The sequence below is a fragment of the Hibiscus syriacus genome, unplaced genomic scaffold (genome assembly GCF_006381635.1).
Source record: "Hibiscus syriacus cultivar Baekdansim isolate YM2019G1 unplaced genomic scaffold, ASM638163v2 tig00110321_pilon, whole genome shotgun sequence".
Lineage (NCBI taxonomy): Eukaryota > Viridiplantae > Streptophyta > Magnoliopsida > Malvales > Malvaceae > Hibiscus > Hibiscus syriacus.
This window is the reverse complement of record NW_024062680.1, coordinates 135,696-153,065: the sequence shown is the minus strand read 5'-3', so window position 1 is coordinate 153,065 and position 17,370 is coordinate 135,696. Positions and strand designations below refer to the sequence as shown.

Sequence of the window (17,370 nt, the reverse complement as noted above, 5' to 3'; positions counted from 1 at the left end):
AGATGATAGAGAATTAAATTGTGTTAAATTTATATATATATAAAAAAACTAAATTAGTTTTACATTTAGTTGTACGTCCTACACAATATTTCATATTGTACCTATTTATGGATTATGTAATGATACCACTTCAAATGAAAAAGGGAAAAAACATAAATTTTCAGACTGATATATTATATTTAGTTTATGTAAGTTAAAGAACATGCGTATAATGTTGATCAACGTAACCTTAACCTTGAAACACCAAGACGGAAGGAAGAAAAATGCAAGGGACTGCAACCGTAATGTCCTTCAACCGATGAGCCCCTCGATGGACTCGGTGATCCATTCGAGAAAGAGAACGAAGATGAAGACGAAGAGCTCGATATCCGCGGCGGCGACGCCATGAAATCCCCGTCGTCGGAGCTGCTCATCTCACAACTCGAGCAATACTTATCGGTCTGATCAAGCCTCTTGCTGTTGTTACCCTGGCTTCTTTTTCCTTGTTTCCAAAACTTGAACACCCTTAGTTTGAAAGGCTTAGGGTCGTCGACGATGTCGATTCGAGGTTTAGGTAAGCCGAGGCTAAGCACCGCCGGAGGCTGACTGATCGGCGGGAGGGTATCTTCCTTTTGAGGTTCCTTCGGTGTGACGGGCTGCATTTCCCAGTTAAAAGGTATCCCTTCGGAGCTCCGGTAGTAATATATCCGAGAAGAGTAGCCGACCGAAGAGTTTCTTGAGATGATTCTATTGGAGAACTTTTCCTCACCGGAAGAAAATCCTCTACGGCGAACGTTATCCATTTTCTTTTCACGTAATTCGTTGGTGTTTGTTTGGATTAAGAAAAGTGGCGTTTGAAACAATATCGGAAAGCTAGCTTTTTAGAGATGATAATGATTGAGTGCATATGTACAGACATATATAATATGAGGGTAGGGAATTATCAATTCTTATATTATCTATAAAAAAAACTTCATATAAATATATAGGGGATTCATCAAACTTAATACATCACAGTTATCCAGTCCTTGTCACGTGTCTTTTTAGTGACTCAAATACTTTTGAAATAGACAAGCAAAAGATTAAAAAGAGAAGATAATCTCTTTAATCGTAAGGGGTGTTTTGTATAGCACGTGCTCTTACTAAAGCCTTAAGACATGACCCAACTTTTCTTTCTATTTACTCCTCCAATTTGTTCCTTAATGACTAAATTTCCATCTTAGAACGGTAATCTTTTCCGGGATTTAAAGAATAATTGTAATATGATATTAGATATGAATGTTAGTATTTGACAATTTATTTTCTTTTTAATTTTTTATAATTATTTATATTCGTGACTTTTGATTATATGAAAATGTTTGATTATTGTTAACTTGTTTACTAAAACACTATAGAAAATAAGAAATTAGATATAATGGTGGCACGATAGCATGAATTTGAAAATTCCTCCAAGGTCACATATTGTCTGAAAATGAAGGATGAAGTTAGGCCAGACTTGTAGTAGGAGTACTGTAGAGGAAACAAAATTGCCGGGTAGCCGGAGCAAATGGAGGGCCTTTCTCATGGCTAAGGAACCAACCTTTTTGGGGGAAGAGCTTAGAGATTGATTCATTGTACACGGCAAGTATATAGTTGACTTTTCAGGTTTTTGTTCTGCCATACATTTGATGCCTGATTAAACAAACCAGCTCTACTTGTGTTATTGTACTAATGTGAAGATGGAAATGCTATGGTTAATCCAATAATTGAAGTCTGATTTTTTTTAATTACCGATTTCTAATCTATGTAGCGATTATTTTAGTTTAAATTTAGTAAAAATCAATCATAACGGCGATTATTTCAATACAATTTATTTTAGGGTAAAGTATTAAATGGTCATTGAACTTTTCAGATGCTTATATTTAGGTCCCTCAACTTTTAAAACTTACAATACAGTCACCAAACATTTAGTTCGTTTGCAATATGATCCCCGCGTAACGGCCGTTTCACTGCCGTTAAGGTAAATTATATAAATGATCACTGCACTTTTCAGGCGCTTGCATTTAGGTCACCTCAACTTTTAAAACTTGCAACACAGTCATTAATTACATTCTAAACCCCAAAATCCAAAATGTTTCAATTACATTCTAAACCTCAAATTCTAAAATACTTCAATTACATGCCCAACCCCAAATTCAAAATCCATTCTCAAAATATGTCATAACAAACTAAACTTAAAGCAGCAACCCTAAACCCTCAAAACATAACTGAATTTTATAAACTCAAATCGAAAATTTTTTGAGTGACCATATTACAAATGAACTAAATGTTTCGTGACTATATTGCAAGTTTTAAAAGTTAGGTACCTAAATGCAAGCATCTAAAAAATTCAATGACCATTTATATACTTTACCCTTTATTTTATTTATAACAAAATGTAAAAATTCAAAATGTTAGGATTCAGACTTTATCATCTCATTACATCAATTGACTGTTTATGATATATATTCTATTTAATCAAAGAATGGCTAACTTGCCTGGATATAAAGGATATGTACAAAGTAGGGGTGATTATCGAGTGAGCCAATCGCGATTTGGGAAGTACTTGATTCGTGCTCGTTAAAAAATTTTGTTGCTCGTTAAGCTCATTAAAATTTTGCTCGACTCATGCTTGTTAAAAAAACTTGTTGCTCAACTCGACTTGTTGTTCGTTAAGCTTGTTAAACTCACTAAATTTAAGATTAAAACATATTAGGGCTCAGAAATCTAAAATAGTTAGTGAACCTGCTCAGTTTGCCTACAATTCTCATATTTAAAATAAAAGTTTGATACATAATTTTTCCTCTTCATCACATTTTCAAACAAGGTCATGAGTTAGATGGATTTTCGATATCTTTCTAGACATTAGAAGATTTCGAGGTTATTTAATAAAAGTCTCTACATTCGAATTTTTAAAATATATATCATAAGAATCATAGGATTTTTCGGGCTTTGCAAAATTCCTTAAATCTCTCTTGGACGTTAGAGAGCTTAAGGCATTTTAAAGAGTCGTAAATTATGACTTTGAGCATAGTCTATTAACATCGGAGTGTTTTCTAGAGTGAGGCGAAGTTTTCAATATTTTTCAATATGTTGAAAAATATTCGAAATTGCCCATCATGGATTTCACCTTAAAATGTTGAATATAAATTAATATAAGAATTTTGTAGGTTCTTGATAGTAATTTTGGGTTCTCTTAACTGTTAGGGGATCCAAGATTATATTTAAAAAATTTAAATTCTATATTAACCTAAATAATACATTCACTACATCCATGAGTCTAAACAAAAATATTTGTGATCAAATAAGAATCATTTTTACGGGCGTGGTGAGGGTGCTAATCCTTCCTCATGTAATTGCACCTTCACACAATCTTAAACATTTTGGTGACCAAATCACACCTAAATTGATTGGTGGTTACTCATAAATATTTTAAAAGTACAAAAACTAATTTTTTATTCATTAGGGTAAAAATTGATGTGTACAAAAAGCTTCAATAAGCATTGGATGCTTACATCAACTTATGTGACATCAAGGCTCTAAGCATAGATTCTATCGAAGCACGGTTAGGAACTGTGTAGCTCATTGGTCTGAGACCAAGCTTACTTGATGTCAGACGTCATTCATGATGACAGATCTTGCACCAATAGTGAAATCAATAAGCTTAATAACCACAACTATGGTTATTGACAGACTTGCATAGAATCCTACCTATAAGATTAGGATTTGTGCCAAATAGTTGTTGATAGTGGTACAACTCCTCCATCGAATGAAAATGTCAAAGCCTTGAGAAAATGGAACATCAAGGCCGAAAAAAATTTAATTATATTGAAAATTACAATCGATGAGGACCTATTGAAGCACATCCGTAACGAAAAAACATCGAAGGCAACCTAGGAAACTTTGAAAAAATGTTTTCAAAAAGGAATGAAGCATGCCTCTAGCTCTTGAAAAATGAACTTGCAGGTATCTCACAAGGAACCTAACTATTTCTCAATATTTCATCGAGGTGAAATCTTTTTGTCGTGAAATATCACAATTTGCCCCTGAAGAGAATGTGAGTGAGGCAAGGATGAAGAGAATTGTCATCAATGGTCTAAGGCCCGAGTATAACGGGTTTATAGCCCCTATGAGGGGATGGCCTACTCAACCATCATTGGTAGAGTTGAAGAATTTATTGGCTAATTAAGAGGCATTAGTCAAATAAATGAATAGAGTAACCATAAAAGACGAAAAAGGATGCACTCGGAAAGCTTCATATCAAAGAAAATAAATGACAAAAAAAAGGTGAAGACTCGACCAGATGACTCCATTGAAAGGAATAAAGCTCAATTTGTTGCTCGATGTTTCTCTCAACAATATAGGCTATATTATGAAGAAGCATTTAGCCTGGTGGCAAAGATCACAACAATTGCATGGTATGGAAAGATCGGTAAGTTCTTAATACAAAATGGTTTCACAATTGCTCTTTCATATTCTAGTTTATTTGTGAAAGAAAATCAAGGAAAACTAGCCATAATGTAGTATATGTCGATGACTTAATCATCAGGAGGATCATTGTGAGAAAATTCAAAGAACAAAGGAAAACCTTTCTATCAAATTTTATATGAAGAAGCTTGGAGAACTTAAATATTTTCTTGGACTCGAAGTAGGGCACACAAAGGAAGAATTATTTTTGGGATAATAAAAATATGATAAGGATCTTTTACATAAGTATGAGATGCTTAACTGCAAACTCATCTCAACTCCTATGGATCTTAATATAAAATTAGGGGCAGATGAAGAAAAAAATTTAAAAGATGTTATCATGTATCGAGAATTGATCGGAAGTCTTATTTATCTCACACTAAGCCGACCAAACATAATTTATATAGTTAAAGTAGCTAGTCGATACATGATACACGATGGTCAACAATTGGGTATGTTTTTAGTCTTGGATCAGGAACAATATCATGGAGTAGTAAGAGACAACCAACAATATCATTATCAAGCACCGAAGCAAAATATCGATCTGTAACATCAATGACATAAGAAAATACTTGGTTGAAACAACTAATAGAAGCCCTTCATCAATCAGCAGATTATCAAGTAAGGGTTCTATGCGATAATTTATTAGTCATACGTTTAGTAGAGAATCAAGTTTTTCATCCAAGGACAAAACATATAGAAGTTCACTATCACTACATTCATGAGAAGATCCTTGAATGAGATATTAAGATTGTGCCAACAAAGACAGATGAACAAGTTGTTGATATATTCACAAAGAGTTTGAGTAGACCAAAGTTTGAAAAATCCTGAGAAGCACTCGAAATGGTCTGCAAATCATCTATGAAAGAAGTTTGCATTGAGGGGGAGTATTAAGATCCAATGCAACTTCTAGATAAATATATGATTATCATAGAGATATATCTTAGTAATATTCTAGATTAATATAGAAAAAGTACATATATATAAAAATATTCATAAAATAATCTAGATATTTGTAATATTTAATATTATATCTAGAGTGAAAAAGAGGGGGGAAAGTATCAAAAGTGTGAGTTATAGATAGAGAAGAGAAAAGTAGTAGGGTAAGGGTGTAATATTATAATTGTGTTTTCTATTAATAAAAGTAGTTAAATACTTGACCTTAATGCTTAAAAAATGCTGGTTCTTTATTTAAAAAAAAGGAGCATTTTGACACAATTAAGTGTATTTAATCTTAACTATACGGCAATTGAACCAACCCTATATAGAACAAAAAAAATGAAAAATAGATTCACTTATCATGCATAGAACCCCTATAATATCATGAAATCCTTCACAACAAGAGTATTGATCACAAATAGTAGATAGGTCTTACAACTCTACAAAGAATGAGTTCCAAAGATGAGCAAAGTTTCTACAAGTTGTTCACCTTAGGAGCTTCTACAATTGAACATAAATCTCCTACCCTCTTTTGTGCCCTTATTCCTTTATTTAATTTTTTGACACGTGACTTTTTCAATAAATTGTTTTTAGATCTTGTTTGTTTTAATATTAAAGATTTGTTATTTTTCATTCTTTTGTTTACGTTAAATTACAATTAATATTTTTGAAATTTATTTTAATTTTTAATAAAAAATAATAATATATAAAAAAAATTAAATCAAGTTATCGTAACAATTTAAATATAATACCTTTTGTTTACATTGATTTCCTTTTATTTTATATTAGTTATAATATTTATATAAGAATATTTAAGTTTCAATTGTATAAGTATTAACAAGTTAATAAAAAGTAAAAAAAAAGCAAATCTAACGATAATGAAATTTGGGTTAGAAAAACAGAATTCAATGGTTGGGTTCGCATAAATGTCTTTATTTATTCCAAAACCCTAAAACTATGTAACTATAAGAACCCTAAAACTACGGAGTTCATACTGTTTGTCCTTTCAGTTCATAATATCATTTGTTTGTTAATTGTAGCATGCAAGATTATGTTGAACCTGAAATTTATTATAAAATAATTATTTTAATTTATATTTTTAGTATCAAAATTCGAATTCAATATGAATATTGATCGATAGGAGTCAAAACATAATAAAGTCAAAAACAAAAGTGAGTTTTTACATTTTAAGGTAAATGTTAGGATTTGAATCCACACAAGGTGAGATAACATGAGTATCATTGATCATTCCATCAGTTTTCCAATTATTCCGAAAAAAGTCATTGTACCAAAGACGAAAATGAAGCAATATTGGATCCAGCGTTGGGCGAGGCCATAACCTAAAATTGTCTTTTTAACTCCAAAAGAGTAGAGGAGATCCCATTTTTGTTCATTTTGATACCCTTTGTTTTCCAGGATTGCACCTATGAAAATGAGGTCAATAAGTTTACCAAACTGTAACACCCCCAACCCGTACCCGACCCGGATACGAGTCTGAGGTGTCACATTGACTTTTCAAACTTTGACTCATGACAAAAACTCGAGAAAATTTAAAACTTTCATTAAAGTCACAGCGGTTTGTTTAACTCAATCAATTAGTACATGCCAACTATATTCAATATACAAAATACATCTAATTCAAGACATCTTTTCTGATCTGATCTTCGGTAAGAAGTAACTGACTGGTCTTGCTCTTCTTCACTTTTCTTCTAGCTTTCCGGAACCTACGTGTGAAACACTCACACGCTAAGTCGATGACTTAGTGAGGCATAAAAACATATAACCACTACTAATGCATTCATAATCTATACTTATTATATCATAAAAAATCATACATTCTGTCATGCAACCACTATCCACTTGTACACACACATCATTCACATATTCTTATAACAGGTTTCATAGCACAAAACATGTAAATCATATGTAAGGTATTTATTATATCTTTATTAGTCTTATTTTCGTTCCTTATCTTTTTGTCATATGTTCTTGCATCAATTCCTCTTAACCAAGCTATATTCACATCATCATATCACATATCACTTCACACCATAAGATTACAAACCAATCACATACTATCATGCAAGGTTCTTTTATATTATTTCCTTTATTAGCCCATGTACACATGTGAGAACCATAGATATGTGAGTCTATAGAGGTTGTGCACTAATGTTGTCACCACAGCTCGTATAATTGCACCGAAGTGCCACGTAGAATTGCACCGGAGTGCCGCGTAGAATAGCACCGTAGTGCTATATAATAATGTCCATAAGGACCACATATCATTCCTTAAGAATCATATACATATACTAGGGATCAAGTATGTGTCTCACAAGACTTCACACATGTTCCAAAGAATATATACATATCCCGAAGGACCGCGTAGACCCTCGACTCTTGGCATGCCAACTATACCCCTAGCTCTCAAGACACATAACATGGGCACTATCTTTTATATCCTTGCACATATTCATGTAAACATATCACATATTCATATAAGCTCGTAGCTTCATTCACACATACATGTAATCACGTAGTTCATGTAAATTCTCATATGATTTCATATTCATATAATCACATAATTCACTTACACATATCACATTTTCATGTAATTCACAGATATCCCTTAGCTTATATCTCTTGATCAGTTAATCATAACTTCTTATCACATATCTCATAGTCATGTCTTCCTATATTCATTTCATCACACATGCTCATAGTTTCTGGTCATATTATTCACATTCTCTGACTTATCTCTTATGATCTGGTAATCACTATACTTATTTCATATAACTTATTACCGAATAATTCATATAAACACCTAGATCACTTTCACATAGCTATATAAGTTTCCTGAATCCTTTCATATTACTGATAACGTATATCATATAGGTATATAATAACTTATCTCATTCGTCTACTTTATGCTTTATTTCTTTATATTCCCTTAGATTATATAACTTATGTCGTATTTCTAAACATATATATTACACTTAATCATATTTTATTTATATACTACTTTAATCCATTTAATTAATTCAATTTCATACATTTCTTATAACCTTTTCATATAACCCCATAGATCTTTACCATATAATTTATCATATATATATATACATATCAACGCTTTATATTCAAGTTCCCTAATAGATATATTATTCTCATTCCATTCTATAATTCAATCTTATTTAGTTTCCTCAATTCTCATTAAATCAAATAACTCTATTTTACTAATTCTCATAACCATGTATTTCACATAGTCTTATATTTCATTATCTTATTACTTATATTTATTCTCCTATGATTCTTCATAAACCTCTATTTTCATTTCCCTACATCTCTTGACTTATCTTCTATATTCATACAATTTCATAATTTATTTGATATTCTCTCATTAACACTTAATAGTGTGTGTACATAAACCACATAACACATACAAAACATATCAATTCATATAATCAAGCATACATACACTCATATTCAACTCATGCCTTTAATCATGAATTCATATGTAACTCTTCAGGAAATAGACTCATCGCAAGTCTTCTTCCCATCACCCATCATATACTATTGAATATGCACTCACCTGGCCTCACTAGTCAATTCCAATCTCTTATCTTTCCCTTTGATTGATCTTACTTGACAATGATTCCGGAACTCGTTCAGGCTCTGAATCTACATAATTATACATTTTCAAGACAATTATTAGATACCTACATCTTGTAATTCGATACTAACAACTTAAACGAACTTAATAAACCAATATTCATTTCTTCCTTTAGGGGGGGAATCGATTCCCTCCTGTGGGGGTATCGGTTCCCCCATGACATTCTGTAAATTCTGGTTCGTTTGAGGGGGTATCGATTCTCCTTGAATGGGTACCGATTCCCCTAGCCCAGAAATCATATTTTTCAGCACGAAAATTACTTCCTTTCCTCTCAAACACTTCATATATCATCCCTTTTCTTATTCTTAACTTACATATACATGCTTAAACTCATTACTACTCATTCAATACATCTTTAACTTCAAAATCTAATCCTCTACATAGAATTCAAGAATCATACCAATTTTTCCATGTTACCCAAACTTAATTCTAACACTTCTAGCTTCTTATTCTCATAGATGACAAGTCAAATTCAACTTCCAATTTGAGTAATGAACTCTATTCCAAAATTTCATTCAAAAACTCTTAATCTTTAATCTCTCCTAATTCCACAATCCTTTGTTTTTAAGACAATTTAAGCTTTCCTAAAGCTTAATTATCATCCAATAATCATAACTAAATCCTAAATTCAGCTAAATATCAACTAACAAGAGATCTTACCTTTGCTTATGGCTTCACGGTGGAAAAGAAGAGAATGAAGAAGAGAAGTCTGAAACTCTCTCATATTTCCCACGTTTTATAATACTCAAAAATGGAAGATAAAAATCTTTCCCATGAATAGATCATTTTGCCCCTTTAGTTCATCCATCTTTGCTATTTAATCCAATATTAAAATTCTTTACTTAACTCCCGAGACTTTTAATTTATTTCTAAATTGAGCACAAAACTTTCAAAATTTGCAATTAAGTCACTGACCCTGATTTGGGATGTTACACAAACAGTGTGAGCACTTTTTGAGCTTGTGATTGCATTTTCACGAGAGGGACATAGGAAGGAATATGCTCAACATACGATGATAGTGAAGGTACTGGACATGTTTAACTTTACCATGAATTGTAAAATAAAGAGCATTTTTATTATTCTTTTATTTTCTCGACAAAATTGTACATTTTCAGGCTTGGGGTATATGGAACATGATTTCACAGGGAGGTTACCTATATGTGTGTGGGGATGTCAAGGCCATGGCTCGAGATGTCCATCCAACTCTTCATACAATTTTGCAAGAGCAAGCATGCATATTTTGTTCATCCGAGATTATGTAATTGCTAATGGTTAACATTTAATGTCTTTACGGTGTATAATTTTATACCACCACTCAATGAATTAAACGATATTATATTATTAAATAATTTTATTTTTTCAAAATATCCGATAAGCTTATTTCTTTCGATGACCTCTGGATCCATGTAAGTTATTGATGTGGTGGACAAAGGCCCTCTCCCTCTTTTGTCTGTTCACTGCTATATGCATTACTGTATTATAGATTGGGAAGATGAATATTTGGCGCACACTATTTCAGAGCTCAAAGGTTGAGATGAGAGCATGGTGAAAATTCTGCAATTCTGCAAATGACTGGCAGGTAATTACGCTAGGTATGGTGATGAAACTACAAAAATAAATTGTCTAAACTAATCGGATAAGGTGGCACCTTGTGATATCAGCTACCAGGTCTGGGGGAATTTAATTTAGGATTAGTTGGTTATGCACTTGTTTAGGACATTGTCAACATATTTATATTACTATTTTAATTCTCTAACCATTCATTTTGATTATTTACTTCCAACAAAAATGTGATACATCACAGAATTTTATTTGCCCACAACAAATTACGAGTTTGTTTCTAGTAATATAAAATACGATAAAATTGTTCTTGAATAGTGTATTAATATATTATCAAATATTTTAAAATGTTATTTTTATTATAGAAAGGTTATAAATAATAGTATACACACATATATAGTAATAAATCCAAATACTATCGATAATATTTCTAAAATATAATTTTTAAGATATAATATTAATAATTTACTACTAACATAATATATAAAAATTATTTTCCCTCTTATTGGTAATAATCTAAAAGCAATTTAAAAATCAATTCTATTTTCATAAAAATATATTGAAAACTATTATTAATAACCAAATTTATGGTACGTGAAAATAAATAAAAATAAATGTTAATGAATTATGAGATGTAGTAGTACATTAGAAACAGAAATCACAAATAATTGTTGTACATCATTTGAGAGAGGCAACTGCACGACGGCCACAAAGGTTACAATCTTATACAACAAGGCAAGGGAGATACCATCAACTTGAAAACAACAGACTGATAACCCACTGGTAAAGCATATTATTAATGGGAAGTCAAAGAAACAACTTACTGTACAGGAAGAGATTCCTGATGCCTACATAATCAGGACCATCACGAGTTATCTAACTCACTAATGTCACACGATAAGGATCTCTAGTTTGTGTCTGCCATTCATGGAGCTATAGTGAACCTCTTGAAACCAGTCGGAAACGAGAGGCTTTCAAAACGATTCCATAGCTATTCTTCTTCTTCTTCTTCTAGCTCCACTATACGTGCCCGTCGCTCGGCGGCTTTCTTTCGGATAAAGAACCCCCATCTCATTGCTGCCTTAATCTTTAGCCACCCGACAACAGCTTTTCCGGGACGTGAACGATCATCGTCTACAAAGTTTGGCATTGGGGATGGCATGTAATTTGAGAAACCATACCCACCATCTTCTGTCACGTTAGGACCTCCCATGCTGAAGAGGCGGAGAAGGTGCTGCATATCTTCATTCTCGAGCATTTCATTACTTCTGATGCGAATCTCTTCCTCTGAAAAGAAGTCCTCGACTCCCTTATCCTGGTTGTTTGTCCAATCATCAAAAGGATTAGGATTTGATGGCTGCATTGAAGAACCAATATTTTGGAACTCTATGGCAGAAGGCTGTGGAGGACCAAGAGCCAACCCAACAACATTGTTATCATTTTTCAAGCTTTGAGGTTGCTGATAATTGTCGGTTAGTTGGTCATGTGGCGCAAACTGCGTGCTGCCAAGTTGTTTATGAGAATTTGAATTCCCAATCTGGGACTGCCCAGAGTATCTGGAGGACCGTTTATCATTATACCCTGAGGTAAACAAAATTGAGATTACTCAAAAATACTAGCTACGATTGGATGCAACAAAGAAAAGGTAGTTATAAATCTGAAAGCTGTACCAAGACTTAAGATCTCAAACAAGAATCGATGCTATATAACAAGAGGCATTACTGGTTATCCTTAAGGACATAACAAACCCAGTCTTTTAGGGGATGATTAAGGCCGCAATTATAATAATAAGGTATATTCCCCAAGAAGATTAAACTTAGATATACATGAATAAAAACTTCTTTAAGCTAAATATTTCCAGTAATCTGAAAGCTTACCTCCGCCTGGTAGGCCTGAATAAACTTGCTCAGTAGGAACTGGAACTGGCAACCGCTGTAACTGCAGCTGATGATCTACAGCACTGGGTAATCCAGTGCACCCGACTGAAGTTCATTTCGTGCACTTGACCTCCTATTTTGCTTGAAGTTCAACAGTGACTGGCCATCATACTCTATGACTTGATTCCAATTGTCATAGGCTTTCTTTACCATTGAATCTATATAAACCTGCAGAAATTTTGTTTCTATTGTTAAATTAATGAAACTTTTCTTACTATACTAGAAAATAGAAGTTAAAATAAAGCTGACTCAGAGCTTCAGCAGTTGAAAACAAGCAGCGTCAGATCAATAAATCAAAGGCCTGTCTATGAGGTGAAAAAGAAAATCAAACCAGCTCCATGGTATCTGATAAATTTGAACCTAATATCAAGTAGTGAAGCTCTCAATAACTCTATTTATCACTCACCAAGTTAAAGAAATTAGTTCATTGTGAACTATATGATAATCCATGCAGCAAGCACTGCTTAATTAAGACACTATTGGTTCATCCCCTAACAAATCAACTGCCACTTCCACGACTTCCATAGAGAAAAACTGGAGAATAAAAGGTCATCATCCAAAGTGACAAGCCAGAAACAAGGAAAAGTCTCAGATTAACCTTCTCATACTCCAAAAGCTACAGGGTAGTAGCAACAAATTCATCCTCCATCCAGCAAGTCAGATACCCTCTACTCAAACCAAATGTAAATAAAACACAATGCTTCTAAAGAAAGCATATAATCATTATTTTACAAAATACAACATGAAATGGGAAAAGACCATTATCTCAGCACATAAGACAGTTAAATTGTAAAGAACAGTCCTACGCTATGTTACTTGGAATGGTATGTGTGTCAGATGCAGGCATGCATGTTGGATACAGCTGTGTTACGCACAGGTATGTTCAATTTTTTTAAGGGGTCTTTTAGGGTTTATCACTATACTCTTGCCTGAATATAGTCAACACTAGTGTCAGACACAGGTCCTATAACCAACATGTTCAAAAAATTAAATTATATATCAACTATATGAGAAATACTGCAAAAAGTAATATCTTTTACACCTAGACAACATTGCTGCTAGTGCATCCCACATGGTAACCTCCAAAGAGCAAAGAACTATAACAATGCTGCATTTCACTAGAAATTGCAAAAAGCACATAATCCTACCCACCTTCTGACTATCTGATAGAGAATCAGCAGGTAAATACTGTTCCCCGGAAATAAGGCCATTCAACTCGTAGATATTATTGAAAACAACACCATTGGTTCTTGAATCATCAGTATAGTAAACATAGAGCTTCCCACTCAGCACACACGTCTTTGCATGATCTAAAAGAGCTTCCCACATCTTATTTGACATGCCACTTCCTAGAATCTAAAAACACAGCAGATAGAAAAATCAGAATGCAATTACAACGAAATAGTCTTTTGATTTCAGAACCAAAATCCAACTCACATTTCGTAACTTCTGCTGATCCCTGACAACAAGTCGCAAAAAGTCTTCAACAGTGACTATTCCTGCAGTGTTAAGCCTCTTGTGAAATGACCCATCCTTCCCAATCTTTTCCAGTCTCCATACTTCATCATTTAATGCAGGTGGGTAGTGCTTTTTATACACTGTCAAGCAACATAATTAAAAAAATTACAGGAAATACACAAATGAAAATAGATAGAGTAGAAGTATGAACTCACATTCCCCTCTGTGATCCTTGACAGTAATAGCCTCTGTCTTAGCTTCCCGTACACGTATGCCCTCACAGAACCCGGAAGCAACCTTCAAGCCAAGCCTGAATTTCCTGCTTCTTATCCAACTTGAATTGTCAGTAAAAGTGAGGTCTCCTAATGTTCCAACACCTTCTTTGAGGGCAACTTGCAAGTCACCCGTTAGCAGTGGTCTTTTTCCTTCACGCTCTTTTACCACGTGGCTCTCAAATTCTTCCTGTGTCCAATCTTCATCATCCTCGTTGTTGAAATCACCTTCAAGCACAATAACATCTAGCTTTACAGAAGCTTCAGGTCCTGTTGTTACAACATGTCCAGTGTTGGAGTCAACTAGAACAATATGGATGGCAGCACCCTGCTCCCCTTCTACCTTTCCTCCTGTGAAAATAGGGAGGGACAACCTGGACCTGAAGTGGAGCTGTAAGCTCCTTCCATCTGGACCTTCAAGCTGTTTTGGAGAAGGCCTGAAAACCAAAAGTATTAGAAGATTCTCCATATATAAAAAAGAAAAAAAGAAAAAGCTGCATACTTGACCTTAATGCTAAAGAAACGTTGGTTCTTTGTTAAAAAGAGCAAAAAGAAAGCAAACTACACTTAATTCCCACTAGGCTTCTTGTAAAAGGATCAAGCTTATTCAAGAAAAGTAGAATATCAATCAACCAACCAAAACCTAGTAAAAGACTAAAAGTTATGACAAAACCCAGCATATTGTATGGCTTTCATCGAGTATGTATCCGTGCATATAATGCTCAAGTTCAACCAAAATTAAGCAGTTACTTGACCAATACTACCCTACCAAGCAAGGACAATAAATAATTAAACCATATATGATCAGACATGAATTATTTACCTTCCATTAAGCATAGGGGGACCTAATTTTGCCAAAGCTCTTTCCACCTCTTCGCTTACCTGCAAAAGCATCGGTTGCAGACGTAATAAGAGACATAAGGATAATAACATAACCCAAAGGGGAAATATAACAGAATACACAATAGATTTTCTTCAAATTGCACTAAAATTAAGATTCTAAATTGGTCTCATAAATTGAATACACAATACATGCACCACACATACTCTTTTCAATGAGTGTCTAGGTTACAAACACCATAGAAAAACATTATCACCCTCAAAAGATGGGCATTGGGCACTTTTATGTGAATTCATAATCAAATAGAAAATAATGGTCAAATTTTAAATATATATATTTTTACATAAATTGACGACCTCTTTAGAGGGAACGGGAGATGGAAGATCGAGTAACATCCTAAAAGACATAGTCATCACTAAATATTGTGAGAAACGTAATAAAAGATCATGTAAAAGATCTAATCACACTTATGAATCTAACTGAAAATATATTGAAGAATCATGCAATTTGTGATGGCACCAAGAGTTGATCAATCACACTAAATTCTAATCGACAACATACCTTCATACATAACAAGATAACAGTGAGGTGAAAGTTGGTATAGTCCAAAAACAAAAATGAAAGGAGGAAAGCCTTATATGACATGTAGATTTTATGTGAAAAAATAGTAACAAGTTACGCAAGAAAATCAGCATTCTTCCTTCAAATCACAGAAATGTACAAGATTTAAACAAGCCCCATAAGAAACTGAAACCTTGAAGAGTGTCGATTGCCATACATTTTAAAAAAGAATTGTTTGTGCAGTGTATATAAACAGGTAACTGTGTCTAAAAGCACAATATATGCATGTCCATGTGTAAGCTTATATCCACAAAACTGCGACTCTCCTATTCATATGAAACTTCAACCAATAGAAGAACAATTTATCCCAAGAGCATTTTGACACGATTAACACAACGTCTTTAATCTTGGCTATATGACAATTGAACCAACCCCATATCAAAAGAACAAAAAACTGAAAAGAAGATGCACTGATCACGCATAGACCCTTATAATATCCTGAAATCCTCCACAACAAGTGTATTGATCACAAATAGTAGATAGGTCTTACAACTCTACGAAGAGTGGGTTCCAAAGATGAGCAAAGTTTCTGCAAGCTGTCCAACTTAAGCGCTTCTACAATTACACTGCATAACATAAACATGTAATTTACTGAGACAAGAACTAGGCCCTAAAGAGAGAGAACCCGATCATTTCATAACCATGATACTAAGATTTTAAATTGCACCAGTGTCACAGAATCGAATGACAGAAGAAGAAAGAAAAAAAGAAAAAAAATCTTATGCGTTGAAAAAATCACTAGGCAGAGTACAAAAATATTTTTATTTTGATTTCGCCAATTGCCATGATTTGTTAATGCTTTTACCACTAGCAATTTGCTACTTAGAAACTTGCAGCAAAATCTTAATTGACTATAAAATGAACAAAATTGTAATTAAATTAACATAAAGTTCTACAAAGAGGAATCAAAGTTAAACATTGTTGATAACAATTTGTATTGTTACTATTAAAAAAAAATTACTTTCTTTCAATCCAAGGGGGCTTTTTTGCTTCCTTTGTCCCCCTCTAATGAAAAAAAACACAATACAAAAGGCAACAACTAGGATACACACAAATTCTAGCAAGCAAACAAAGTCGTACTTACACAGCAGAAAAGGGAATAAACATAAGAAAATACCTAGCTAAAGCGGGACGCTTTGGCTCCGGCTCCTGGTCCTCATCTCCTTCCAAACTCCTCTTCCCTCTAGCGATGCTATTACTCCTCGTCATGTACCGCGGTTGTCTTTGCATTTTCCGAGCACCAATTGAAAACCTTGATTCACCCCCCCCCCCCAGATCTGCAGCTATAACAAAAACAACACTCTTCGAAATGGAATATTCAAATTCACACTACTCAAAACCTCTCATCTCCCTTTTAAAGATAGAAAACTCAAAATCAGGGGAAACGAAAAATTAGGTTCTTACTCCACAATCGGGTCTGGTCTCAATATATAATCGAACAACTGATAAGCAGAGATTAAAAAAAAGATGGTGAGAAATAAAACTCAGGTTTTAAGTGGATAATTATAAAGCATTTGAAGAGATGAATTTAGGGAAAGGAAAATCCAAGGGAAAATCTTTTGCAGTGATTGCTGAATAGTACGATGAATGAAGTAAATTGAAAGAACTGCG

General features: G+C 33.6%; 1 protein-coding gene and 1 pseudogene across 1 annotated transcript; both read right to left on the bottom strand.

Annotated features, from left to right (window-relative positions):
- Nucleotides 1-218: 218 nt before the first annotated feature.
- Nucleotides 219-782, bottom strand: LOC120117765. Its single transcript, XM_039137994.1, has one exon. It carries the CDS (start codon nt 780-782, stop codon nt 219-221), a length of 564 nt encoding a protein of 187 aa, XP_038993925.1.
- Nucleotides 783-11,231: 10,449 nt separating this feature from the next.
- LOC120117571 lies at nt 11,232-17,338 on the bottom strand (annotated as a pseudogene).
- Between the last annotated feature and the right edge of the window lie 32 nt (nt 17,339-17,370).